Source organism: Papaver somniferum, unplaced genomic scaffold (genome assembly GCF_003573695.1).
Source record: "Papaver somniferum cultivar HN1 unplaced genomic scaffold, ASM357369v1 unplaced-scaffold_36, whole genome shotgun sequence".
NCBI classification, from domain to species: Eukaryota; Viridiplantae; Streptophyta; class Magnoliopsida; order Ranunculales; family Papaveraceae; genus Papaver; species Papaver somniferum.
Genome location: NW_020646082.1, coordinates 799,843 through 827,073, shown reverse-complemented (window position 1 = coordinate 827,073; position 27,231 = coordinate 799,843). Strand labels below are relative to the sequence as shown.

The 27,231-nt window shown below is 29.2% G+C and overlaps 1 protein-coding gene across 1 annotated transcript; it reads left to right on the top strand.

Annotated features, from left to right (window-relative positions):
- Positions 1-5,161: 5,161 nt before the first annotated feature.
- On the top strand, positions 5,162-8,982 carry LOC113342340. Its single transcript, XM_026586909.1, has 5 exons — positions 5,162-5,363; positions 5,952-6,704; positions 7,116-7,184; positions 7,239-8,873; positions 8,972-8,982. Exons 1-5 carry the CDS (start codon positions 5,162-5,164, stop codon positions 8,980-8,982), a joined length of 2,670 nt encoding a protein of 889 aa, XP_026442694.1.
- The last annotated feature ends 18,249 nt before the right edge of the window (positions 8,983-27,231 follow it).

The following is a 27,231-nucleotide window of genomic DNA, read 5'->3' as shown; positions in this document are numbered from 1 at the left end:
TAAGTCGGAAATTGATTTCTGAGACTCAATTGTAAACTAGATAAACTCATCTTTAACAGAAAAAGTTTGAAAAATGTATTGTAATTACAATTAATATGTTTTAAGGCAATACGTCTAGTAAAAATTGCATTTCAATGTACGGTGATTCAAGAAAATATGAAGGAAGTCAAATTTCACAATAGAGAAGGATGAAAGACCATGCAAAACTAATCCAAATCCTAACAAATTTCATCTATCTTGAATCAAATAGAAAGACAAAGCAACACAAAAAGAAAGAGTTCATAAAAATGTTGAATTTAATATACGTTAACTCAAAAAAGTCTACACACTTCGTTATAAGTCGGAATTTCTGAGACTAAATTGTAAACTAGATAAACTCATCTTTAACTGAAAAAGTTTGAAAAATGTATTGTAATCAAAAATAATATGTTCTAAGGCAATACGTCTAGTAAAAATTGCATTTCTATGTACCTTGATTCAATATAATATGAAGGAAGTCAAATTTCACAATAGAGAAGGATGAAAGACCATGCAGAACTAATCCAAATCCTAACAAATTTCATCTATCTTGAATCAAATATAAAGACAAAGCCAACACAAAAAGAAAGAGTTCATAAAAATGTTGAATTTAATATACGTTAACTCAAAAAAGTCTACACACTTTGTTATAAGTCGGAAATTGATTTCTGAGACTAAATTGTAAACTAGATAAACTCATCTTTAACTGAAAAAGTTTGAAAAATGTATTGTAATCACAAATAATATGTTCTAAGGCATTACGTCTACTAAAAATTGCATTTCTATGTACGTTGATACAAGAAAATAAGAAGGAAGTCAAATTTCACAATAGAAGAAGGATGAAAGACCAAGCAGAACTAATCCAAATCCTAAAAAATTTCATCTATCTTGAATCAAATAGAAAGACAAAGCCAACACAAAAAGAAAGAGTTCATAAGAATGTTGAATTTTATATACGTTAACTCAAAAAATCTACACATTTCGTTATAAGTCGGAAATTGATTTCTGAGACTCAATTGTAAACTAGATAAACTCATCTTTAACAGAAAAAGTTTGAAAAATGTATTGTAATTACAATTAATATGTTTTAAGGCAATACGTCTAGTAAAAATTGCATTTCAATGTACGTTGATTCAAGAAAATATGAAGGAAGTCAAATTTCACAATAGAGAAGGATGAAAGACCATGCAAAACTAATCCAAATCCTAACAAATTTCATCTATCTTGAATCAAATAGAAAGACAAAGCAACACAAAAAGAAAGAGTTCATAAAAATGTTGAATTTAATATACGTTAACTCAAAAAAGTCTACACACTTCGTTATAAGTCGGAATTTCTGAGACTAAATTGTAAACTAGATAAACTCATCTTTAACTGAAAAAGTTTGAAAAATGTATTGTAATCAAAAATAATATGTTCTAAGGCAATACGTCTAGTAAAAATTGCATTTCTATGTACGTTGATTCAATAAAATATGAAGGAAGTCAAATTTCACAATAGAGAAGGATGAAAGACCATGCAGAACTAATCCAAATCCTAACAAATTTCATCTATCTTGAATCAAATAGAAAGACAAAGCTAACACAAAAAGAAAGAGTTCATAAAAATGTTGAATTTAATATACGTTAACTCAAAAAAGTCTACACACTTCGTTATAAGTCGGAATTTCTGAGACTAAATTGTAAACTAGATAAACTCATCTTTAACTGAAAAAGTTTGAAAAATGTATTGTAATCACAAATAATATGTTCTAAGGCATTACATCTCCTACTAAAAATTGCATTTCTATGTACGTTGATTCAAGAAAATATGAAGGAAGTCAAATTTCACAATAGAAGAAGGATGAAAGACCATGTAGAACTAATCCAAATCCTAACAAATTTCATCTATCTTGAATCAAATAGAAAGCCAAAGCCAACACAAAAAGAAAGAGTTCATAAAAATGTTGAATTTTATATATGTTAACTCAAAAAAGTCTACACATTTCGTTATAAGTCGGAAATTGATTTCTGAGACTAAATTGTAAACTAGATAAACTCATCTTTAACAGAAAAAGTTTGAAAAATGTATTGTAATTACAATTAATATGTTCTAAGGCAATACGTCTAGTAAAAATTGCATTTCTATGTACGTTGATTCATGAAAATATGAAGGAAGTCAAATTTCACAATATAAGAAGGATGAAAGACCATGCAGAACTAATCCAAATCCTAACAAATTTCATCTATCTTGAATCAAATATAAAGACAAAGCCAACACAAAAAGAAAGAGTTCATAAGAATGTTGAATTTTATATACGTTAACTCAAAAAAGTCTACACATTTCGTTAAAAGTCGGAAATTGATTTCTGAGACTAAATTGTAAACTAGATAAACTCATCTTTAACTGAAAAAGTTTGAAAAATGTATTGTAATTACAATTAATATGTTCTAAGGCAATACGTCTACTAAAAATTGCATTTCTATGTACGTTGATTCAAGAAAATATGAAGGAAGTCAAATTTCACAATAGAAAATGATGAAAGACCATTTAAAACTAATCCAAATCCTAACAAATTTCATCTATCTTGAATCAAATAAAAAGACAAAGCCAACACAAAAAGAAAGATTTCATAAAAATGTTGAATTTAATATACGTTAACTCAAAAAAGTCTACACACTTCGTTATAAGTCGGAAATTGATTTCTGAGACTAAATTGTAAATTAGATAAACTCATCTTTAACTGAAAAAGTTTGAAAAATGTATTGTAATCACAAATAATATGTTCTAAGGCATTACGTCTACTAAAAATTGCATTTCTATGTACGTTGATTCAAGAAAATATGAAGGAAGTAAAATTTCACAATAGAAGAAGGATGAAAGACCAAGCAGAACTAATCCAAATCCTAAAAAATTTCATCTATCTTGAATCAAATAGAAAGACAAAGCCAACACAAAAAGAAAGAGTTCATAAAAATGTTGAATTTAATATACGTTAACTCAAAAAAGTCTACACATTTCGTTATAAGTCGGAAATTGATTTCTGAGACTAAATTGTAAACTAGATAAACTCATCTTTAACAGAAAAAGTTTGAAAAATGTATTGTAATTACAATTAATATGTTCTAAGGCAGTACGTCTAGTAAAAATTGCATTTCTATGTACGTTAATTCATGAAAATATGAAGGAAGTCAAATTTCACAATATAAGAAGGATGAAAGACCATGCAGAACTAATCCAAATCCTAACAAATTTCATCTATCTTGAATCAAATAGAAAGACAAAGCAACACAAAAAGAAAGAGTTCATAAAAATGTTGAATTTTATATATGTTAACTCAAAAAAGTCTACACATTTCGTTATAAGTTGGAAATTGATTTCTGAGACTAAATTGTAAACTAGATAAACTCATCTTTAACAGAAAAAGTTTGAAAAATGTATTGTAATTACAATTAATATGTTCTAAGGAAATACGTCTAGTAAAAATTGCATTTTTATGTACGTTGATTCATGAAAATATGGAAATACCTATTTTATATGGAAATACCTATTTTATAAGTCGTAAATTGATTTCTCTCTCCTATGCTCTGAGGCGATTTTTTCCTTAGGGTTTTACAAACTTTCAACTTTTTTCATTCTTCCTCTCAATCATCTTTAGGTGATTTGAGATGGGGGATCCGCCTCAATCATCTACTAATAGGACTCGCTCTTATGCTGATCAGTTGAAAGGAAAACAACAACTTCCAACAACTTCTATTGATCTCAAAACCTTGCCAACACCAACGTCAAAAGAAGGAAAGCCTGCTGTTGTTTTGCCTGAGGAGTTTTATTTAGAAGGTTGTGATATTTGGAAATTCAGTCTCATAGGTCGTTTAGATCTTAAAGGGATCACTTTTCAAGAGGTGAAAAACGATTTGTTAAATCAATGGAAGTTAAGCCAAGATGTTGTTCAGTTAATTCCTATGAGTAGAGGTTTCTTTACCATCAAGTTACGCACGCAATCAGCCAAAGATACGATTTTGAATGCTGAAGCTTGGTTTTTTAGAAACCAAAAGTTAAACCTAATTGAGTGGTTTCCTGGTTTTGATGCTGAGAAGCAACGCACATCTCATGCTTCGGTGTGGGTTACTTTTCCAGGGTTACCATTGGAGTTTTGGACAGAAAAAACGTTATTGTCTCTTGCAAAATCGTTAGGAACTCCAATTGTGGTTGATAGAAGAACTCTTGAACATGAATATGGACACTTTGCTTCAGTTTTGGTGGATATTGATTTTTCTGAAGCGGCTACTGATGCTATACATATCACGGTGGGGGGTTTGGATTTTTGGCAAGCTGTTGCGATCCAAAAAATTCCAAAATATTGTTCCAAGTGCAAGTTAATTGGTCATAATGATAAGGAGTGTAGAAAACATTCCAAGGAAACTTCTGAGCGTCAACCTTTGGTTACCAATCAATCTCACGAAACTGGTGAAGCGCAACCTGTGAGGAATAACAAGGTTGGTGGTGAATGGCAAGTTGCTAGGCGTAAGAAAAAAGGAAAAAAGAAGGATACAAACAGCTTGGAGGTTATTCATGATGATGAAGAGACTTTTGTTGGGGACGTGGTTGATGAGGAGTTTGCTGCTAAGCTGGTGAAAGCTAAGCAGTTGGAGGCTGTTATGTCACAAGCCAAAGCTGATTTTGAATCTGTCTATGTTGAAATGGCGAGAACTAAACAAGCACAGGCTTCAAAATCAGCCATATTATTGAATGGAAAAGTGGGTGAAACTAATCCTTCAAATATGACAAGTTTGGTTGGAACTAAGATTCCTAAACCTGTTAGGATTGTGACTTCAACTCCAACTCCTCTTTGTGATCAGCTCACGGCTGGGGAGTTTATATTGAATAACAATAAATATAGTGCTCTTAATTCTATGCAAGATGTGGAGGAAAGCACAGCTGATGCAAAGTTTAGGGCTGAACAAGAAGTAAAGAGAATACGCATGCTATCCATGCATAAGATTGTGAATACTACAGCTGGTAGGAATACTTCTTTGGAACCGATTTCTGAATCCGCTTCTCTTCAGGACTCTAATGTCCGTGTTGGTGTTGAACAAGGAAGTTCACCAGGAGTGAACTCTGGAGTTACTTCTATAGTTGGTAAGGTCTCTAAATCTGGTTTTTAATGCGTGTTCTCTATTGGAACATTAATGGCATTGCACGGGATGCAGCCAAAAATAAGTTAAGAGAGTTAATTCTTGATTTTAAGCCAGATATTTTCTGTCTAGCTGAACCTAAGGTGCATTGTACCTTGCGTTTCTTACACAAATTATATGTGGCTGGTTATAAGAAGGAAGTTATTCATAATGCTGTTGATTCGTCTAAAGGTAACATATGGATTTTTTGGTCCATTGACATAGCTACGCCTGTAGTTATGAATACTAGTAGACAAGCTATTACCATTGCAACAGAGGGGGTGTTGGTTTCCTTTGTTCATGCTAGCTGTTTTCAAGTCACGAGAAGAAGTTTGTGGCAACAACTTTCCTCAGTTGATATTAATACTCCTTGGTTGGTTATGGGTGATTTTAATTGTGTTCTTCGTAATGAGGAGAAAAAAGGAGGCAATCAACCACGTACTTCAGTCATCAATGAGTTTAGTGATTGGATGGATGATAATAATCTTTTTGAAGCTGATTTTTTGGGTTCTAAATTCACCTGGTCTAATAGGCAATATGGTGTTCATAGAATCCTTTGTAAGCTGGATAGAGCTTTGATTAATGAGGCATGGCTCATTAAGTATGATAATTGGAGGTGTAAAGCTCTTCCCCGTGAAGTTTCCGACCATTCTACTCTTATTGGCTTTCCTTTTGTTAATACTAGACCGAAGAGAGCTCCTTTTAGAGTTCAGAAGATGTGGTTTGCTCATTCTGATTTCATGAGAATGGTAAGTGATTGTTGGAATGCACCGGTTACAGGATCTCCTGCTTCTATTTTTCCTTTCAAGCTCAAGAGGTTAAAAGTTGCTATGAAGGATTGGAATTTACATGTATTTGGCAATATTTTTGCTAAGCTAAAACAAGCTGAATTGACTATGGAAGTGGCTCTTCGTATTTCGGATGAGGATCCAGAGGATATAACTAAGCTGAATTCTGCCAAGGAGGATTCAATTATTCTTCAGGAAATTCGTTCTCATCATGTTACTATGCTAAAGCAAAAGTCACGTAATAAATGGCTTTTGGAGGGAGCTAGTAATACTTCTTTCTTTCATGCTAATATCAGAATGCGCAGGAGTAATAATATGATTTCGGAGTTGGTGGATGATAATGGGGCCGTTATTACTGATTGTAATCAAATTAGAGACTATACGATTTCTTTTTTTGAGTCAAAGTTTAATGGTGATGAGTTGCCTATTGATGAGGAGCTTTTTAATTATGATCATAACATCATCTCGGTGGAGGATAGTCAGAGAATGGATGAAATTCCTACTATGGAGGAGATTAAGAATGCTGTTTTTGATTTGGGTGCGGATAGTGCGCCAGGGCCAGATGGTTTCTCTGGTTGTTTTTATAGGCATTGTTGGGACGTGGTGCAATATGACCTTGTCAGAGCTATCACGTACTGTTGGCAACGGCAAATCATTCCTCATGGTGCTAATTCTAGTCTTATTATTCTTCTTGCCAAGGTTAGAGGAGCCAACACTCTTCGAAACTTTCGGCCTATTGGTCTTAGTAATTTTTTCTTTAAAATTTTTACTAAGATATTAGCTACAAGACTAGGGAGTGTTCTTGATAATTTGGTTTCAGAAGAACAAGTTGCTTTCATGAAGGGGAGGAACATTCATGAAAACATTACTGTGGCGTCGGAGATGATCAATGATCTGAAAACCAAACGTAAGGATAGCAATTTGGGGTTGAAACTGGATATTACTCAAGCTTTTGACACGGTTAGTTGGTCATTTGTTTTAGAGGTTTTTCGAAGGTATGGTTTCTCTCAAAATTGGTGTTCTTGGATTTTGGCTATTCTTAACTCAGCAAGGATTTCTATTCTTCTTAATGGAAGTCCAGAGGGATTCTTCAAAATCAATAGAGGTCTTCGGCAAGGTGATCCTTTATCTCCTCTTATTTTTGTTCTGGTTGAAGATGTTCTTAGTAGAAATCTTACAAAGTTGTTTGCTGAGAAGATGATGACGCCTATGCTTTCCAAAAGAGGTATTTCTCCCACACATCTTTTCTTTGCTGATGACATTATGATTTTTTGTAAAGGCAATATGAAGAGTCTGCATAATCTTCTTGCTTTGCTTGGTAAATACCAAAGTGCCTCGGGCCAAACTGTCTGTCGTCAAAAGAGTAAGATTTATTATGGTGGTGGTTCTTTGAGTCGCTGTGAGACTATCACTAATTTACTGGGTATGGAAGTTACTACTTTCCCGGACAGGTATTTGGGAGTTCAAATTATGCCTGGAGCAGTTAAGTATCGTCACATTTGTAATGTGATAGAGAAAATTAAGAACCAACTTTCGGTTTGGAAAGGTAAGTTACTTTCTTTTCAAGATAGAGTTGTTCTTATCAATTCAGTGATAGCGAGTTATGCTATTCACAACATGGCGGTGTACAAATGGCCTAGGAAATTTGTTCAACAGGCTGAAAGAGTTATTCGTAATTTTCTTTGGTCGGGTGATGCTGATGTTGCAAGGAAATTTGTTATTGGATATCCAAAGGTTTGCTGTCCGTTGAAGGAAGGGGGTCTTGGTATAACCAGCATGGTTGTTACTAATAAGGCTCTTCTTATGAAGCTATGGTGGAGTATTCGTTCTTCTAACAAGAAATGGGCTCGTTTCTTATGGGCGAAATTTACTACTAAGCAGGGTAGTATAAAGCTTTATGGGGTAAATTCTTCTATTTTGCCGGGCATGAAACTGATTCATTCTATTGTTGACAAGAATACCAAGGTTCTAATTGGGGACGGGAGGTCTACATCTCTTTATTTTGATGTTTGGTATGGTAATGAGTGTATTGCTGATATGCTTAATGAAACTGACTTGGACAGAAATGTCAAGGTCAGTGATATTATTGTTAATAATGCTTGGATGATGCAGGGAGATCATATTCAGAATTTGGTCCGTGCGGGTGTGGATCTTACAAATTTGCCTTTGTTACAAGGAGGGAATGATTGTAGAGTTTGGATGCCGGAGATGAATGGCCACTTTTCAGTCTCTTCAGCAAAGAATATCATTAGAAGGGCGTATCCAAAATCAGCAATTTATGGTTTTTTGTGGAGGAAAGAAGTTCATCCCAAATTGGCTGCTCAGAATTGGAAGATATGTCGTGAGGTTTGTGCAACTCAAGACAAGATCAGGAGTAGATTCAAAGTTGAAATGGCCAACAAATGTTACTTGTGCAACATGGAGGAAGAATCTTTGGAGCATATTATTTGGAGTTGTACGTTTGCAACTCAAATTTGGCAGTGGTGTTCAGGTTTGTTTAATCTAACACCTTATTATGATATTGTGAATTCATATAAATCAGCAAAGGGTAGAAGTAGAATTGTCAAAGATTTATGGCTTTTAGCTATTTTGGTGATTCGCTCGGAATTATGGCAAACAAGAAATATGGCATGTTTTCAGAATTCTTCTGTTAGCATTCATTTTTTTAAGAAGAGAGTGTTCTATTTGATTAGTGAATACGCTGGTCGTTTGAAGGGTTTCATGCATAATACTACAACGGACTTGGATCTTTTGAACTTTTTCCGTGTGATGCATAGGAAGGTTAAGCAGGTTCAGCCAATTGAGTGCTTTTGGAGTCCGCCAAATAGGGATGAAATTTTATTATGTTGTGATGGAGCAGCCAAAGGAAATCCGGGTATAGCTGGAGCTGGTGTGGTTGTTCGTGATGCTGATTGTAATTTTTTGGGTGCTATGAGTATTGGTTTGGGTTCTACTACTAATTTCTTAGCTGAACTTTATGGTATTATTGTTGGTTTGGAGTGGGCTATGAAGTGGAATGTTAAAAAAGTGGTTGTACGTTCTGATTCAATGGGCACAATTAAGACATTGACGGGTACAAATCTTCCTTGGTTTGTCAAGCACAGATGGAGAAGAATACAAAACAATTATGACTCTATTCGTTTTGTTCATACTTATCGTGAGGCTAATTTTGCAGCAGACAAGATGGCTAAAAGGGGATGTTATCTTCGTAATGGTGAAGGTTTAAATTATGATGAAAGGCCTGATTTCCTTTTGTCTTTAGAATTTCCTAATGTTGTTTATTTCAGATTCAAGTAGTTTGTAAGTTTTTGGGGTCTTATGATCTCTTTTCTTATGAACACTTTGTACATATTGGTTATTCATTAATACAACTTGGATTTAGCAAAAAAAAAAAAGACCATGCAGAACTAATCCAAATCCTAACAAATTTCATCTATCTTGAATCAAATAGAAATACAAATCCAACACAAAAAGAAAGAGTTCATAAAAATGTTGAATTTAATATACGTTAACTCAAAAAAGTCTACACACTTCGTTATAAGTCGGAAATTGATTTCTGAGACTAAATTGTAAACTAGATAAACTCATCTTTAACAGAAAAAGTTTGAAAAATGTATTGTAATTACAATTAATATGTTCCAAGGCAATACGTCTAGTAAAAATTGCATTTCTATGTACGTTGATTGAAGAAAATATAAAGGAAGTCAAATTTCACAATAGAAGAAGGATGAAAGACCATGCAGAACTAATCCAAATCCTAACAAATTTCATCTATCTTGAATCAAATAGAAAGACAAAGCCAACACAAAAAGAAAGAGTTCATAAAAATGTTGAATTTTATATACGTTAACTCAAAAAAGTCTACACATTTCGTTATAAGTCGAAAATTGATTTCTGAGACTAAATTGTAAACTAGATAAACTCATCTTTAACAGAAAATGTTTGAAAAATGTACTGTAATTACAATTAATATGTTCTAAGGCAATACGTCTAGTAAAAATTGTATTTCTATGTACGTTGATTCAAGAAAATATGAAGGAAGTCAAATTTCACAATAGAAGAAGGATGAAAGACCATGCAGAACTAATCCAAATCCTAACAAATTTCATCTATCTTGAATCAAATAGAAAGACAAAGCCAACACAAAAAGAAAGAGTTCATAAAAATGTTGAATTTTATATACGTTAACTCAAAAAAGTCTACACATTTCGTTATAAGTCGAAAATTGATTTCTGAGACTAAATTGTAAACTAGATAAACTAATCTTTAACAGAAAAAGTTTGAGAAATGTATTGTAATTACAATTAATATGTTCTAAGGAAATACGTCTAGTAAAAATTGTATTTCTATGTACGTTGATTCAAGAAAATATGAAGGAAGTCAAATTTCACAATAGAAGAAGGATGAAATACCATGCAGAACTAATCCAAATCCTAACAAATTTCATCTATCTTGAATCAAATAGAAAGACAAAGCCAACACAAAAAGAAAGAGTTCATAAGAATGTTGAATTTTATATACGTTAACTCAAAAAAGTCTACACATTTCGTTAAAAGTCGGAAATTGATTTCTGAGACTAAATTGTAAACTAGATAAACTCATCTTTAACAGAAAAAGTTTGAAAAATGTATTGTAATTACAATTAATATGTTCTAAGGCAATACGTCTAGTAAAAATTGCATTTCTATGTACGTTGATTCAAGAAAATATGAAGGAAAATCAAATTTCACAATAGAAAAGGATGAAAGACCATGCAAAACTAATCCAAATCCTAACAAATTTCATCTATCTTGAATCAAATAGAAAGACAAAGCCAACACAAAAAGAAAGAGTTCATAAAAATGTTGAATTTAATATACGTTAACTCAAAAAAGTCTACACACTTCGTTATAAGTCAGAAATTGATTACTCATCTTTAACTGAAAAAGTTTTAAAAATGTATTGTAATCACAAATAATATGTTCTAAGGCATTACGTCTACTAAAAATTGCATTTCTATGTACGTTGATTCAAGAAAATATGAAGGAAGTCAAATTTCACAATAGAAGAAGGATGAAAGACCATGTAGAACTAATCCAAATCCTAACAAATTTCATCTATCTTGAATCAAATAGAAAGACAAAGCCAACACAAAAAGAAAGAGTTCATAAAAATGTTGAATTTTATATATGTTAACTCAAAAAAGTCTACACATTTCGTTATAAGTTGGAAATTGATTTCTGAGACTAAATTGTAAACTAGATAAACTCATCTTTCATAGAAAAAGTTTGAAAAATGTATTGTAATTACATTTAATATGTTCTAAGGCAATACGTCTGGTAAAAATTGCATTTCTATGTACGTTGATTCAAGAAAATATGAAGGAAGTCAAATTTCACAATAGAAAAGGATGAAATACCATGCAAAACTAATCCAAATCCTAAAAAATTTCATCTATCTTGAATCAAATAGAAAGACAAAGCCAACACAAAAAGAAAGAGTTCATAAAGATGTTGAATTTAATATACGTTAACTCAAAAAAGTCTACACACTTTGTTATAAGTCGGAAATTGATTTCTGAGACTAAATTGTAAACTAGATAAACTCATCTTTAACTGAAAAAGTTTGAAAAATGTATTGTAATCACAAATAATATGTTCTAAGGCATTATTTCTACTAAAAATTGCATTTCTATGTACGTTGATTCAACAAAATATGAAGGAAGTCAAATTTCACAATAGAAGAAGGATGAAAGACCATGTAGAACTAATCCAAATCCTAACAAATTTCATCTATCTTGAATCAAATACAAAGACAAATCCAACACAAAAAGAAAGAGTTCATAAAAATGTTGAATTTTATATATGTTAACTCAAAAAAGTCTACACATTTCGTTATAAGTCGGAAATTGATTTCTGAGACTAAATTGTAAACTAGATAAACTCATCTTTAACAGAAAAAGTTTGAAAAATGTATTGTAATTACAATTAATATGTTCTAAGGCAATACGTCTAGTAAAAATTGCATTTCTATGTACGTTGATTCATGAAAATATGAAGGAAGTCAAATTTCACAATATAAGAAGGATGAAAGACCATGCAGAACTAATCCAAATCCTAACAAATTTCATCTATCTTGAATCAAATATAAAGACAAAGCCAACACAAAAAGAAAGAGTTCATAAGAATGTTGAATTTTATATACGTTAACTCAAAAAAGTCTACACATTTCGTTAAAAGTCGGAAATTGATTTCTGAGACTAAATTGTAAACTAGATAAACTCATCTTTAACAGAAAAAGTTTGAAAAATGTATTGTAATTACAATTAATATGTTCTAAGGCAATACGTCTACTAAAATTTGCATTTCTATGTACGTTGATTCAAGAAAATATGAAGGAAGTCAAATTTCACAATAGAAAAGGATGAAAGACCATTTAAAACTAATCCATATCCTAACAAATTTCATCTATCTTGAATCAAATAGAAAGACAAAGCCAACACAAAAAGAAAGATTTCATAAAAATGTTGAATTTAATATACGTTAACTCAAAAAAGTCTACACACTTCGTTAAAAGTCGGAAATTGATTTCTGAGACTAAATTGTAAATTAGATAAACTCATCTTTAGCTGAAAAAGTTTGAAAAATGTATTGTAATCACAAATAATATGTTCTAAGGCATTACGTCTACTAAAAATTGCATTTCTATGTACGTTGATTCAAGAAAATAAGAAGGAAGTCAAATTTCACAATAGAAGAAGGATGAAAGACCAAGCAGAACTAATCCAAATCCTAAAAAATTTCATCTATCTTGAATCAAATAGAAAGACAAAGCCAACACAAAAAGAAAGAGTTCATAAGAATGTTGAATTTTATATACGTTAACTCAAAAAATCTACACATTTCGTTATAAGTCGGAAATTGATTTCTGAGACTCAATTGTAAACTAGATAAACTCATCTTTAACAGAAAAAGTTTGAAAAATGTATTGTAATTACAATTAATATGTTTTAAGGCAATACGTCTAGTAAAAATTGCATTTCAATGTACGGTGATTCAAGAAAATATGAAGGAAGTCAAATTTCACAATAGAGAAGGATGAAAGACCATGCAAAACTAATCCAAATCCTAACAAATTTCATCTATCTTGAATCAAATAGAAAGACAAAGCAACACAAAAAGAAAGAGTTCATAAAAATGTTGAATTTAATATACGTTAACTCAAAAAAGTCTACACACTTCGTTATAAGTCGGAATTTCTGAGACTAAATTGTAAACTAGATAAACTCATCTTTAACTGAAAAAGTTTGAAAAATGTATTGTAATCAAAAATAATATGTTCTAAGGCAATACGTCTAGTAAAAATTGCATTTCTATGTACGTTGATTCAAGAAAATATGAAGGAAGTCAAATTTCACAATAGAAGAAGGATGAAAGACCAAGCAGAACTAATCCAAATCCTAAAACATTTCATCTATCTTGAATCAAATAGAAAGACAAAGCCAACACAAAAAGAAAGAGTTCATAAAAATGTTGAATTTTATATATGTTAACTCAAAAAAAATCTACACATTTCGTTATAAGTCGGAAATTGATTTCTGAGACTAAATTGTAAACTAGATAAACTCATCTTTAACATAAAAATTTTGAAAAATGTATTGTAATTACAATTAATATGTTCTAAGGAAATACGTCTAGTAAAAATTGCATTTTTATGTACGTTGATTCATGAAAATATGAAGGAAGTCAAATTTCACAATAGAAGAAGGATGAAAGACCAAGCAGAACTAATCCAAATCCTAAAAAATTTCATCTATCTTGAATCAAATAAAAAGACAAAGCCAACACAAAAAGAAAGAGTTCATAAGAATGTTGAATTTTATATACGTTAACTCAAAAAAATCTACACATTTCGTTATAAGTCGGAAATTGATTTCTGAGACTCAATTGTAAACTAGATAAACTCATCTTTAACAGAAAAAGTTTGAAAAATGTATTGTAATTACAATTAATATGTTCTAAGGCAATACGTCTAGTAAAAATTGCATTTCAATGTACGTTGATTCAAGAAAATATGAAGGAAGTCAAATTTCACAATAGAGAAGGATGAAAGACCATGCAAAACTAATCCAAATCCTAACAAATTTCATCTATCTTGAATCAAATAGAAAGACAAAGCAACACAAAAAGAAAGAGTTCATAAAAATGTTGAATTTAATATACGTTAACTCAAAAAAGTCTACACACTTCGTTATAAGTCGGAATTTCTGAGACTAAATTGTAAACTAGATAAACTCATCTTTAACTGAAAAAGTTTGAAAAATGTATTGTAATCAAAAATAATATGTTCTAAGGCAATACGTCTAGTAAAAATTGCATTTCTATGTACGTTGATTCAATAAAATATGAAGGAAGTCAAATTTCACAATAGAGAAGGATGAAAGACCATGCAGAACTAATCCAAATCCTAACAAATTTCATCTATCTTGAATCAAATAGAAAGACAAAGCTAACACAAAAGGAAAGAGTTCATAAAAATGTTGAATTTTATAAATGTTAACTCAAAAAAGTCTACACATTTCGTTATAAGTCGGAAATTGATTTCTGAGACTAAATTGTAAACTAGATAAACTCATATTTAACAGAAAAAGTTTGAAAAATGTATTGTAATTACAATTAATATGTTCTAAGGCAATACGTCTAGTAAAAATTGCATTTTTATGTACGTTGATTCATGAAAATATGAAGGAAGTCAAATTTCACAATAGAAGAAGGATGAAAGACCAAGCAGAACTAATCCAAATCCTAAAAAATTTCATCTATCTTGAATCAAATAGAAAGACAAAGCCAACACAAAAAGAAAGAGTTCATAAGAATGTTGAATTTTATATACGTTAACTCAAAAAAGTCTACACATTTCGTTATAAGTCGGAAATTGATTTCTGAGACTAAATTGTAAACTAGATAAACTCATCTTTAACTGAAAATTTTTGAAAAATTTATTGTAATTACAATTAATATGTTCTAAGGCAATACGTCTAGTAAAAATTGCATTTCAATGTACGTTGATTCAAGAAAATATGAAGGAAGTCAAATTTCACAATAGAGAAGGATGAAAGACCATGCAAAACTAATCCAAATCCTAACAAATTTCATCTATCTTGAATCAAATAGAAAGACAAAGCAACACAAAAAGAAAGAGTTCATAAAAATGTTGAATTTAATATACGTTAACTCAAAAAAGTCTACACACTTCGTTATAAGTCGGAATTTCTGAGACTAAATTGTAAACTAGATAAACTCATCTTTAACTGAAAAAGTTTGAAAAATGTATTGTAATCAAAAATAATATGTTCTAAGGCAATACGTCTAGTAAAAATTGCATTTCTATGTACGTTGATTCAAGAAAATATGAAGGAAGTCAAATTTCACAATAGAAGAAGGATGAAAGACCAAGCAGAACTAATCCAAATCCTAAAAAATTTCATCTATCTTGAATCAAATAGAAAGACAAAGCCAACACAAAAAGAAAGAGTTCATAAAAAGGTTGAATTTTATATATGTTAACTCAAAAAAGTCTACACATTTCGTTATAAGTCGGAAATTTATTTCTGAGACTAAATTGTAAACTAGATAAACTCATCTTTAACATAAAAAGTTTGAAAAATGTATTGTAATTACAATTAATATGTTATAAGGCAATACGTCTAGTAAAAATTGCATTTCTATGTACGTTGATTCAAGAAAATATGAAGGAAGTCAAATTTCACAATAGAAAAGGATGAAAGACCATGCAAAACTAATCCAAATCCTAACAAATTTCATCTATCTTGAATCAAATAGAAAGACAAAGCAAAACAAAAACAAAGAGTTCATAAAAATGTTGATTTTAATATACGTTAACTCAAAAAAGTCTACACACTTCGTCATAAGTCGGAATGTAAACTAGATAAACTCATCTTTAACTGAAAAAAGTTTGGAAAAATGTATTGTAATCAAAATAATATGTTCTAAGGCAATACGTCTAGTAAAAATTGCATTTCTATGTACGTTGATTCAAGAAAATATGAAGGAAGTCAAATTTCACAATAGAAGAAGGATGAAAGACCAAGCAGAACTAATCCAAATCCTAAAACCTTTCATCTATCTTGAATCAAATAGAAAGACAAAGCCAACACAAAAAGAAAGAGTTCATAAAAATGTTGAATTTTATATATGTTAACTCAAAAAAAATCTACCATTTCGTTATAAGTCGGAAATTGATTTCTGAGACTAAATTGTAAAACTAGATAAACTCATCTTTAACATAAAAATTTTGAAAAATGTATTGTAATTACAATTAATATGTTCTAAGGAAATACGTCTAGTAAAAATTGCATTTTTATGTACGTTGATTCATGAAAATATGAAGGAAGTCAAAATTTCACAATAGAAGAAGGATGAAAGACCAAGCAGAACTAATCCAAATCCTAAAAAATTTCATCTATCTTGAATCAAATAAAAGACAAAGCCAACACAAAAAGAAGAGTTCATAGAATGTTGAATTTTATATACGTTAACTCAAAAAAATCTACACATTTCGTTATAAGTCGGAAATTGATTTCTGAGACTCAATTGTAAACTAGATAAACTCATCTTTAACAGAAAAAAGTTTGAAAAAATGTATTGTAATTACAATTAATATGTTCTAAGGCAATACGTCTAGTAAAAATTGCATTTCAATGTACGTTGATTCAAGAAATATGAAGGAAGTCAAATTTCACAATAGAGAAGGATGAAAGACCATGCAAAACTAATCCAAATCCTAACAAATTTCATCTATCTTGAATCAAATAGAAAGACAAAGCACACACAAAAGAAAGAGTTCAAAAATGTTGAATTTAATATACGTTAACTCAAAAAGTCTACACACTTCGTTATAAGTCGGAATTTCTGAGACTAAATTATAAACTAGATCAACTCATCTTTAACTGAAAAAGTTTGAAAAATGTATTGTAATCAAAATAATATGTTCTAAGGCAATACATCTAGTAAAAATTGCATTTCTATGTACGTTGATTCAAGAAAAATATGAAGGAAGTCAAATTTCACAATAGAAGAAGGATGAAAGACCATGTAGAACTAATCCAAATCCTAACAAATTTCATCTATCTTGAATCAAATAGAAAGACAAAAGCCACAAAAAAAAAGAGTTCATAAAAATGTGAATTATTTTATATATGTTAACTCAAAAAAGTCTACACATTTCGTTATAAGTCGGAAATTGATTTCTGAGACTAATGTAAACTAGATAAACTCATCTTTAAACGAAAAAGTTTGAAAAATGTATTGTAATTACATTAATATGTTCTAAGGCAATACATCTAGTAAAAATTGCATTTCTATGTACGTAATTCATCTGAAAATATGAAGGAAGTCAAATTTCACAAAATAAGAAGGATGAAAGACCATGCAGAACTAATCCAAATCCTAACAAATTTCATCTATCTTGAATCAATAGAAAGACAAATCAAAACAAAAAGAAAGAGTTCATAAGAATGTTGAATTTTATATACGTTAACTCAAAAAGTCTACACATTTCGTTAAAAGTCGGAAATTGATTTCTGAGCTAAATTGTAAATTAGATAAACTCATCTTTAACTGAAAAAGTTTGAAAAATGTATTGTAATCACAAATAATATGTTCTAAGGCATTACGTCTACTAAAAATTGCATTTCTATGTACGTTGATTCAAGAAAATTGAAGGAAGTCAAATTTCACAATAGAGAAGGATGAAAGACCAAGCAGAACTAATCCAATCCTAAAAATTTCATCTATCTTGAATCAATAGAAAGCCAAAGCCCACAAAAGAAAAGAGTTCATAAAAATGTTGAATTTAATATACGTTAACTCAAAAAAGTCACACATTTCGTTTTAAGTCGGAACTTGCTTTCTGAGACTAAATTGTAAACTAGATAAACTCATCTTTAACAGAAAAAGTTTGAAAAATGTATTGTAATTACTTCTATGTTCTAAGGCATACGTCTCTAGTAAAAATTGCATTTCTATGTACGTTCATTCATGAATGAAGGAAGTCAAATTTCACAATATAAGAAGGATGAAGACCATGCAGAACTAATCCAAATCCTAACAATTTCATCTATCTTGAATCAAATAAAGACAAGCCAACACAAAAAGAAGAGTTCATAAGATGTTGAATTTATATACGTTAACTCAAAAAAGTCTACACATTTCGTTAAAGTCGGAAATTGATTTCTGAGACTAAATTGTAAACTAGATAAACTCATCTTTAACTGAAAAAGTTTGAAAAATGTATTGTAATTACAATTAATATGTTCTAAGGCAATACGTCTACTAAAAATTGCATTTCTATGTACGTTGATTCAAGAAAATATGGGAAGTCAAATTTCACAATAGAAGAATGATGAAAGATCATGCAAAACTAATCCAAATCCTAACAAATTTCATCTATCTTGAATCAAATAGAAAGACAAAGCCAACATAAAAAGAAGAGTTCATAAAAATGTTGAATTTTATATACGTTAACTCAAAAAAGTCTACACATTTCCTTATAAGTCGGAAATTGATTTCTGAGACTAAATAGTAAACTAGATAAACTCATCTTTAAAAGAAAAGTTTGAAAAATGTATTTTAATCAGAAATAATATTTTCTAAGGCAATACATCTAGTAAAAATTGCATTTCTATGTACGTTGATTCAAGAAAATATGAAGGAAGTCAAATTTCAAAATAGAACAAGGATGAAAGGCCATGCAGAACTAATCCAAATCCTAACAAACTTCATCTATCTTGAATCAAATAGAAAGACAAAGCCAACATAAAAAGAAAGAGTTCATAAAAATGTTGAATTTTATATACGTTAACTCAAAAAAGTCTACACATTTCCTTATAAGTCGGAAATTGATTTCTGAGACTAAATTGTAAACTAGATAAAATCATCTTTAACAGAAAAAGTTTGAAAATGTATTATAATTACAATTAATATGTTCTAAGGTAATACGTATAGTAAAAATTTCATTTCTATGTACGTTGATTCAAGAAAATATCAAGGAATTCAAATTTCACAATAGAAGACAGATGAAAGATCATGCAGAACTAATCCAAATCATAACAAATTTCATCTATCTTGAATCAAATAGAAAGACAAAGCCAACATAAAAAGAAAGAGTTCATAAAAATGTTGAATTTTATATACGTTAACTCAAAAAGTCTACACACTTCGTTATAAGTCGGAAATTGATTTCTGAGACTAAATTGTAAACTAAATAAACTCATCTTTAAAAGAAAAGTTTGAAAAATGTATTGTAATCAGAAATAATATGTTCTAAGGCAATACATCTAGTAAAACATGCATTTCTATGTATGTTGATTCAAGAAAATATGAAGGAAGTCAAATTTCAAAATAGAACAAGGATGAAAGGCCATGCAGAACTAATCCAAATCCTAACAAATTTTATCTATCTTGAATCAAATAGAAAGACAAAGCCAACATAAAAAGAAAGAATTCATAAAAATGTTGAATTTTATATACGTTAACTCAAAAAAGTCTACACATTTTGTTATAAGTCGGAAATTGATTTCTAAGACTAAATTGTAAACTAAATAAACTCATCCTTGGCAGAAAAATGTTTGAAAAATGTATTATAATCACAATTAATATGTTCTAAGGCAATACGTCTAGTAAAAATTGCATTTCTATGTACGTTGATTCAAGAAAATATGTAGGAAGTCAAATTTGACAATAGAAGAAGGTTGAAAGACCAAGCAGAACTAATCCAAATCCTAACAAATTTCATCTATCTTGAATCAGATAGAAAGACAAAGCCAATACAAAAATAAAGAGTTCAAAAATATGTTGAATTTTATATACGCTAACCCAAAATAGTCTACACACTTCGTTATAAGTCGGAAGTTGATTTCTGAGACTAAATTGTAAACTAGATAAATTCATCTTTAACTGAAAAATTTGAAAAATATATCGTAATTACAATTAATATGTTCTAAGGTAATACCTCTAATAAAAATTTCATTTTTATGTACGTTGATTCAAGAAAATATCAAGGAAGTCAAATTTCACAATAGAAGAATGATGAAAGATCATGTAAAACCTAATCCAAATCCTAACAAATTTCATCTATCTTGAATCAAATAGAAAGACAAAGCCAACATAAAAAGAAAAAGTTCATAAAAATGTTGAATTTTATATACGTTAACTCAAAAAAGTCTACACATTTCCTTATAAGTCGGAAATTGATTTCTGAGACTAAATAGTAAACTAGATAAACTCATCTTTAAAAGAAAAGTTTGAAAAATGAATTTTAATCAGAAATAATATGTTCTAAGGCAATACATCTTGTAAAAATTGCACTTCTATGTACGTCGATTCAAGAAAATATGAAGGAAGTCAAATTTCAAAATAGAACAAGGATGAAAGGCCATGCAGAACTAATCCAAATTCTAACATATTTCATCTATTTTGAATCAAATAGAAAGACAAAGCCAACATAAAAAGAAAGAGTTCATAAAAATGTTGAATTTTATATACGTTAACTCAAAAAGTCTACACACTTCGTTATAAGTCGGAAATTGATTTCTGAGACTAAATTGTAAACTAAATAAACTCATGTTTAAAAGAAAAGTTTGAAAAATGTATTGTAATCAGAAATAATATGTTCTAAGGCAATACATCTAGTAAAAATTGCATTTCTATGTATGGTGATTCAAGAAAATATGAAGGAAGTCAAATTTCAAAATAGAACAAGGATAAAAGGCCATGCAGAACTAATCCAAATCCTAACAAATTTTATCTATCTTGAATCAAATAGAAAGACAAAGCCAACATAAAAAGAAAGAATTCATAAAAATGTTGAATTTTATATACGTTAACTCAAAAAAGTCTACACATTTCGTTTTAAGTCGGAAATTGATTTCTAAGACTAAATTGTAAACTAGATAAACTCATCCTTGGCAGAAAAATGTTTGAAAAATGTATTATAATCACAATTAATATGTTCTAAGGCAATACGTCTAGTAAAAATTGCATTTCTATGTACGTTGATTCAAGAAAATATGTAGGAAGTCAAATTTCACAATAGAAGAAGGTTGAAAGACCAAGCAGAACTAATCCAAATCCTAACAAATTTCATCTATCTTGAATCAGATAGAAACACAAAGCCAATTCAAAAATAAAGAGTTCACAAATATGTTGAATTTTATATACGTTAACTCAAAATAGTCTACACACTTCGTTATAAGTCGGAAGTTGATTTCTGAAACTAAATTGTAAACTAGATAAATTCATCTTTAACAGAAAAAGTTTGAAAAATATATCGTAATTATAATTAATATGTTCTAAGGTAATACCTCTAATAAAAATTTCATTTCTATGTACGTTGATTCAAGGAAGTCAAATTTCACAATAGAAGAATGATGAAAGATCATGCAAAACTAATCCAAATCCTAACAAATTTCATCTATCTTGAATCAAATAGAAAGACAAAGCCAACATAAAAAGAAAGAGTTCATAAAAATGTTGAATTTTATATACGTTAACTCAAAAAAGTCTACACATTTCCTTATAAGTCGGAAATTGATTTCTGAGACTAAATAGTAAACTAGATAAACTCATCTTTAAAAGAAAAGTTTGAAAAATGTATTTTAATCAGAAATAATATGTTCTAAGGCAATACATCTAGTAAATATTGCATTTCTACGTACGTTGATTCAAGAAAATATGAAGGAAGTCAAATTTCAAAATAGAACAAGGATGAAAGGCCATGCAGAACTAATCCAAATCCTAACATATTTCATCTATCTTGAATCAAATAGAAAGACAAAGCCAACATAAAAAGAAAGAGTTCATAAAAATGTTAAATTTTATATACGTTAACTCAAAAAGTCTACACACTTCGTTATAAGTCGGAAATTGATTTCTGAGACTAAATTGTAAACTAAATAAACTCATCTTTAAAAGAAAAGTTTGAAAAATATATTGTAATCAAAAATAATATGTTCTAAGGCAATACATCAAGTAAAAATTGCATTTCTATGTATGTTGATTCAAGAAAATATGAAGGAAGTCAAATTTCAAAATAGAACAAGGATGAAAGGCCATGCAGAACTAATCCAAATCCTAACAAATTTTATCTATCTTGAATCAAATAGAAAGACAAAGCCAACATAAAAAGAAAGAATTCATAAAAATGTTGAATTTTATATACGTTAACTCAAAAAAGTCTACACATTTCCTTATAAGTCGGAAATTGATTTCTGAGACTAAATTGTAAACTAGATAAACTCATCTTTAACAGAAAAAGTTTGAAAAATGTATTGTAATTACAATTAATATGTTCTAAGGTAATACGTCTAGTAAAAATTTCATTTCTATGTACGTTGATTCAAGAAAATATCAAGGGAGTCAAATTTCACAATAGAAGACAGATGAAAGATCATGAAGAAGTAATCCAAATCCTAACAAATTTCATATATCTTGAATCAAATAGAAAGACAAAGCCAACATAAAAAGAAAGAGTTCATAAAAATGTTGAATTTTATATACGTTAACTCAAAAAGTCTACACACTTCGTTATAAGTCGGAAATTGATTTCTGAGACTAAATTGTAAACTAAATAAACTCATCTTTAAAAGAAAAGTTTGAAAAATGTATTGTAATCAGAAATAATATGTTCTAAGGCAATACATCTAGTAAAAATTGCATTTCTATGTATGTTGATTCAAGAAAATATAAAGGAAGTCAAATTTCAAAATAGAACAAGGATGAAAGGCCATGCAGAACTAATCCAAATCCTAACAAATTTTATCTATCTTGAAACAAATAGAAAGACAAAGCCTACATAAAAAGAAAGAATTCATAAAAATGTTGAATTTTATATACGTTAACTCAAAAAAGTCTACACATTTCGTTATAAGTCGGAAATTGATTTCTAAGACTAAATTGTAAACTAGATAAACTCATCCTTGGAAGAAAAATGTTTGAAAAATGTATTATAATCACAATTAATATGTTCTAAGGCAATACGTCTAGTAAAAATTGCATTTCTATGTATGTTGATTCAAGAAAATATGTAGGAAGTCAAATTTCACAATAGAAGAAGGTTAAAAGACCAAGCAGAACTAATCCAAATCCTAACAAATTTCATCTATCTTGAATCAGATAGAAAGACAAAGCCAATACAAAAATAAAGAGTTCACAAATATGTTGAATTTTATATACGTTAACTCAAAATAGTCTACACACTTCGTTATAAGTCGGAAGTTGATTTCTGAGACTAAATTGTAAACTAGATAAATTCATCTTTAACAGAAAAAGTTTGAAAAATATATCGTAATTACAATTAATATGTTCTAAGGTAATACCTCTAACAAAAATTTCATTTCTATGTACGTTGATTCAAGAAAATATCAAGGAAGTCAAATTTCACAATAGAAGAATGTTGAAAGATCATGTAAAAACTAATCCAAATCCTAACAAATTTCATCTATCTTGAATCAAATAGAAAGACAAAGCCAACATAAAAAGAAAGAATTCATAAAAATGTTGAATTTTATATACGTTAACTCAAAAAAGTCTACACATTTCGTTATCAGTCGAAAATTGATTTCTGAGACTAAATTGTAAATTAGATAGACTCATCTTTAACATAAAAAGTTTGAAAAATGTATTGTAATTACAATTAATATGTTCTAAGGAAATACGTCTAGTAAAAATTGCATTTCTATGTACGTTGATTCAAGAAAATATGAAGGAAGTCAAATTTCACAATAGAAGAAGGATGAAAGACCATGCAGAACTAATCCAAATCCTAAAAAATTTCATCTATCTTGAATCAAATAGAAAGACAAAGCCAACACAAAAATAAAGAGTTCATAAAAATGTTGAATTTTATATACGTTAACTCAAAAAAGTCTACACATTTCGTTATAAGTCGGAAATTGATTTCTGAGACTAAATTGTAAACTAGATAGACTCATCTTTAACAGAAAAAGTTTGAAAAATGTATTGTAATTACAATTAATATGTTCTAAGGCAATACGTCTAGGAAAAATTGCATTTCTATGTACGTTGATTCAAGAAAATATGAAGCAAGTCAAATTTCACAATAGAAGAAGGATGAAAGACCATGCAGAACTAATCCGAATCCTAACAAATTTCATCTATCTTGAATCAAATAGAAGGACAAAGCCAACAAAAAAATAAAGAGTTCATAAAAATGTTGAATTTTATATACGTTAACTCAAAAAAGTCTACACATTTCGTTATATGTCGGAAATTGATTTCTGAGACTAAATTGTAAACTAGATAGACTCATCTTTAACAGATCAAAAAAGTCTACACATTTCGTTATAAGTCGAAAATTGATTTCTGGGACTAAATTGTAAACTAGATAAACTCATCTTTAAAAGAAAAAGTTTGAAAAATGTATTGAATTACAATTAATATGTTCTAAGGAAATACTTCTAGTAAAAATTGCATTTCTATGTGCGTTGATTCAAGAAAATATGAAGGAAGTCAAATTTCACAATAGAAGAAGGTTGAAAGACCAAGCAGAACTAATCCAAATCCTAACAAATTTCATCTATCTTGAATCAGATAGAAAGACAAAGCCAATACAAAAATAAAGAGTTCCTAAATATGTTGAACTTTATATACGTTAACTCAAAATAGTCTACACACTTCGTTATAAGTCGGAAGTTGATTTCTGAGACTAATTTGTATACTAGATAAATTCATCTTTAACAGAAAAAGTTTGAAAAATATATCGTAATTACAATTAATATGTTCCAAGGTAATACCTCTAATAAAAATTTCATTTCTATGTACGTTGATTTAAGAAAATATCAAGGAAGTCAAATTTCACAATAGAAGAAAGATGAAAGATCATGCAGAACTAATCCAAATCCTAACAAATTTCATCTATCTTGAATCAAATAGAAAGACAAAGCCAACATAAAAAGAAAGAGTTCATAAAAATGTTGAATTTTATATACCTTAACTCAAAAAAGTCTACACATTTCTTTATAAGTCGGAAATTGATTTCTGAGACTAAATTGTAAACTAGATAAACTCATCTTTAACAAAAAAAAGTTTGAAAAATGTATTGTAATTACAATTAATATGTTCTAAGGCAATACGTCTAGTAAAAATTGCATTTCTATGTACGTTGATTCAAGAAAATATGAAGGAAGTCAAATTTCACAATAGAAGAATGATGAAAGACCATGCAGAACTAATCCAAATCCTAACAAATTTCATCTATCTTGAATCAAATAGAAAGACAAAGCCAATACAAAAAGAAAGAGTTCATAAAAATGTTGAATTTTATATACGTTAACTCAAACAAGTCTACACATTTCGTTATAAGTCGGAAATTGATTTCTGAGACTAAATTGTAAACTAGATAAACTCATCTTTAACAGAAAAAGTTTGAAAAATGTATTGTAATTACAATTAATATGTTCTAAGGCAATACGTCTAGTAAACATTGCATTTCTATGTACGTTGATTCAAGAATGTATGAAGCAAGTCAAATTTCACAATTGAAGAAGGATGAATGACCATGCAGAACTAATCCAAATCCCAAAAAAATTTCACCTATCTTGAATCAAATAGAAAGACAAAGCCAACACAAAAAGAAAGAGTTCATAAAAATGTTTAATTTAATATATGTTAACTCAAAAAAGTCTACACACTTCGTTATATGTCGGAAATTGATTTCTGAGACTAAATTGTAAACTAGATAGACTCATCTTTAACAGAAAAAGTTTGAAAAATGTACTGTAATTACAATTTATATGTTCTAAGGCAATACGTCTAGTAAAAATTGCATTTCTATGTACGTTGATTCAAGAAAATATGAAGCAAGTCAAATTTCACAATAGAAGAAGGATGAAAGACCATGCAGAACTAATCCAAATCCTAACAAATTCCATCTATCTTGAATCAAATAAAAAGACAAAGCCAACACAAAAATAAAGAGTTCATAAAAATGTTGAATTTTATATACGTTAACTCAAAAAAGTCTACACATTTCTTTATAAGTTGGAAATTGATTTTTGAGACTAAATTGTAAACTAGATAAACTCATCTTTAACAGAAAAAGTTTGAAAAATGTATTGTAATTACAATTAATATGTTCTAAGGCAATACGTCTAGTAAAAATTGCATTTCTATGTACGTTGATTCAAGAAAATATGAAGGAAGTCAAATTTCACAATAGAAGAAAGATGAAAGACCATGCAGAACTAATCCAAATCCTAACAAATTTCATGTATCTTGAATCAAATAGAAAAACAAAGCCAACACAAGAAGAAAGAGTTCATAAAAATGTTGAATTTTATATACGTTAACTCAAAAAAGTCTACACATTTCGTTATAAGTCGGAAATTGATTTCTGAGACTAAATTGTAAACTAGATAAACTCATCTTTAACAGAAAAAGTTTGAAAAATGTATTGTAATTACAATTAATATGTTCTAAGGCAATACGTCTAGTAAAAATTGCATTTCTATGTACGTTGATTCAAGAAAATATGAAGGAAGTCAAATTTCACAATAGAAGAAGGATGAAAGACCATGTAGAACTAATCCAAATCCTAACAAATTTCATCTATCTTGAATCAAATAGAAAGACAAAGCCAACATAAAAAGAAAGAGTTCATAAAAATGTTGAATTTTATATACGTTAACTCAAAAAAGTCTACACATTTCGTTATAAGTCGGAAATTGATTTCTGAGACTAAATTGTAAACTAGATAAACTCATTTTTAACAGAAAAAGTTTGAAAAATATATTGTAATTACAATTAATATGTTCTAAGGTAATACCTCTAATAAAAATTTCATTTCTATGTACGTTGATTCAAGAAAATATCAAGGAAGTCAAATTTCACAATAGAAGAAGGTTGAAAGACCAAGCAGAACTAATCCAAATTCTAACAAATTTCATCTATCTAGAATCAGATAGGAAGACAAAGCCAATATTAAAATAAAGAGTTCATAAATATGTTGAATTTTATATACGTTAACTCAAAATAGTCTACACACATCGTTATAAGTCGGAAGTTGATTTCTGAGACTAAATTGTAAACTAGATAAATTCATGTTTAACAGAAAAATTTTGAAAAATGTATTGTAATTACAATTAATATGTTCTAAGGCAATACGTCTAGTAAAAATTGCATTTATATGTACGTTGATTCAAGAAAATATGAAGGAAGTCAAATTTCACAATAAAAAAAAAGATGAAAGGCCATGTA

Bases quoted from the DNA above. Each gene is read 5' to 3' on its own strand.
- LOC113342340 (XM_026586909.1), top strand. From the start codon at position 5,162: ATGCGTGTTCTCTATTGGAACATTAATGGCATTGCACGGGATGCAGCC. The intron at 5,364-5,951 runs GTAACATATGGA...CACCGGTTACAG, and splicing joins TGCTGTTGATTCGTCTAAAG to GATCTCCTGCTTCTATTTTT. The intron at 7,185-7,238 runs GTATTTCTCCCA...TTTTTTGTAAAG, and splicing joins GCCTATGCTTTCCAAAAGAG to GCAATATGAAGAGTCTGCAT.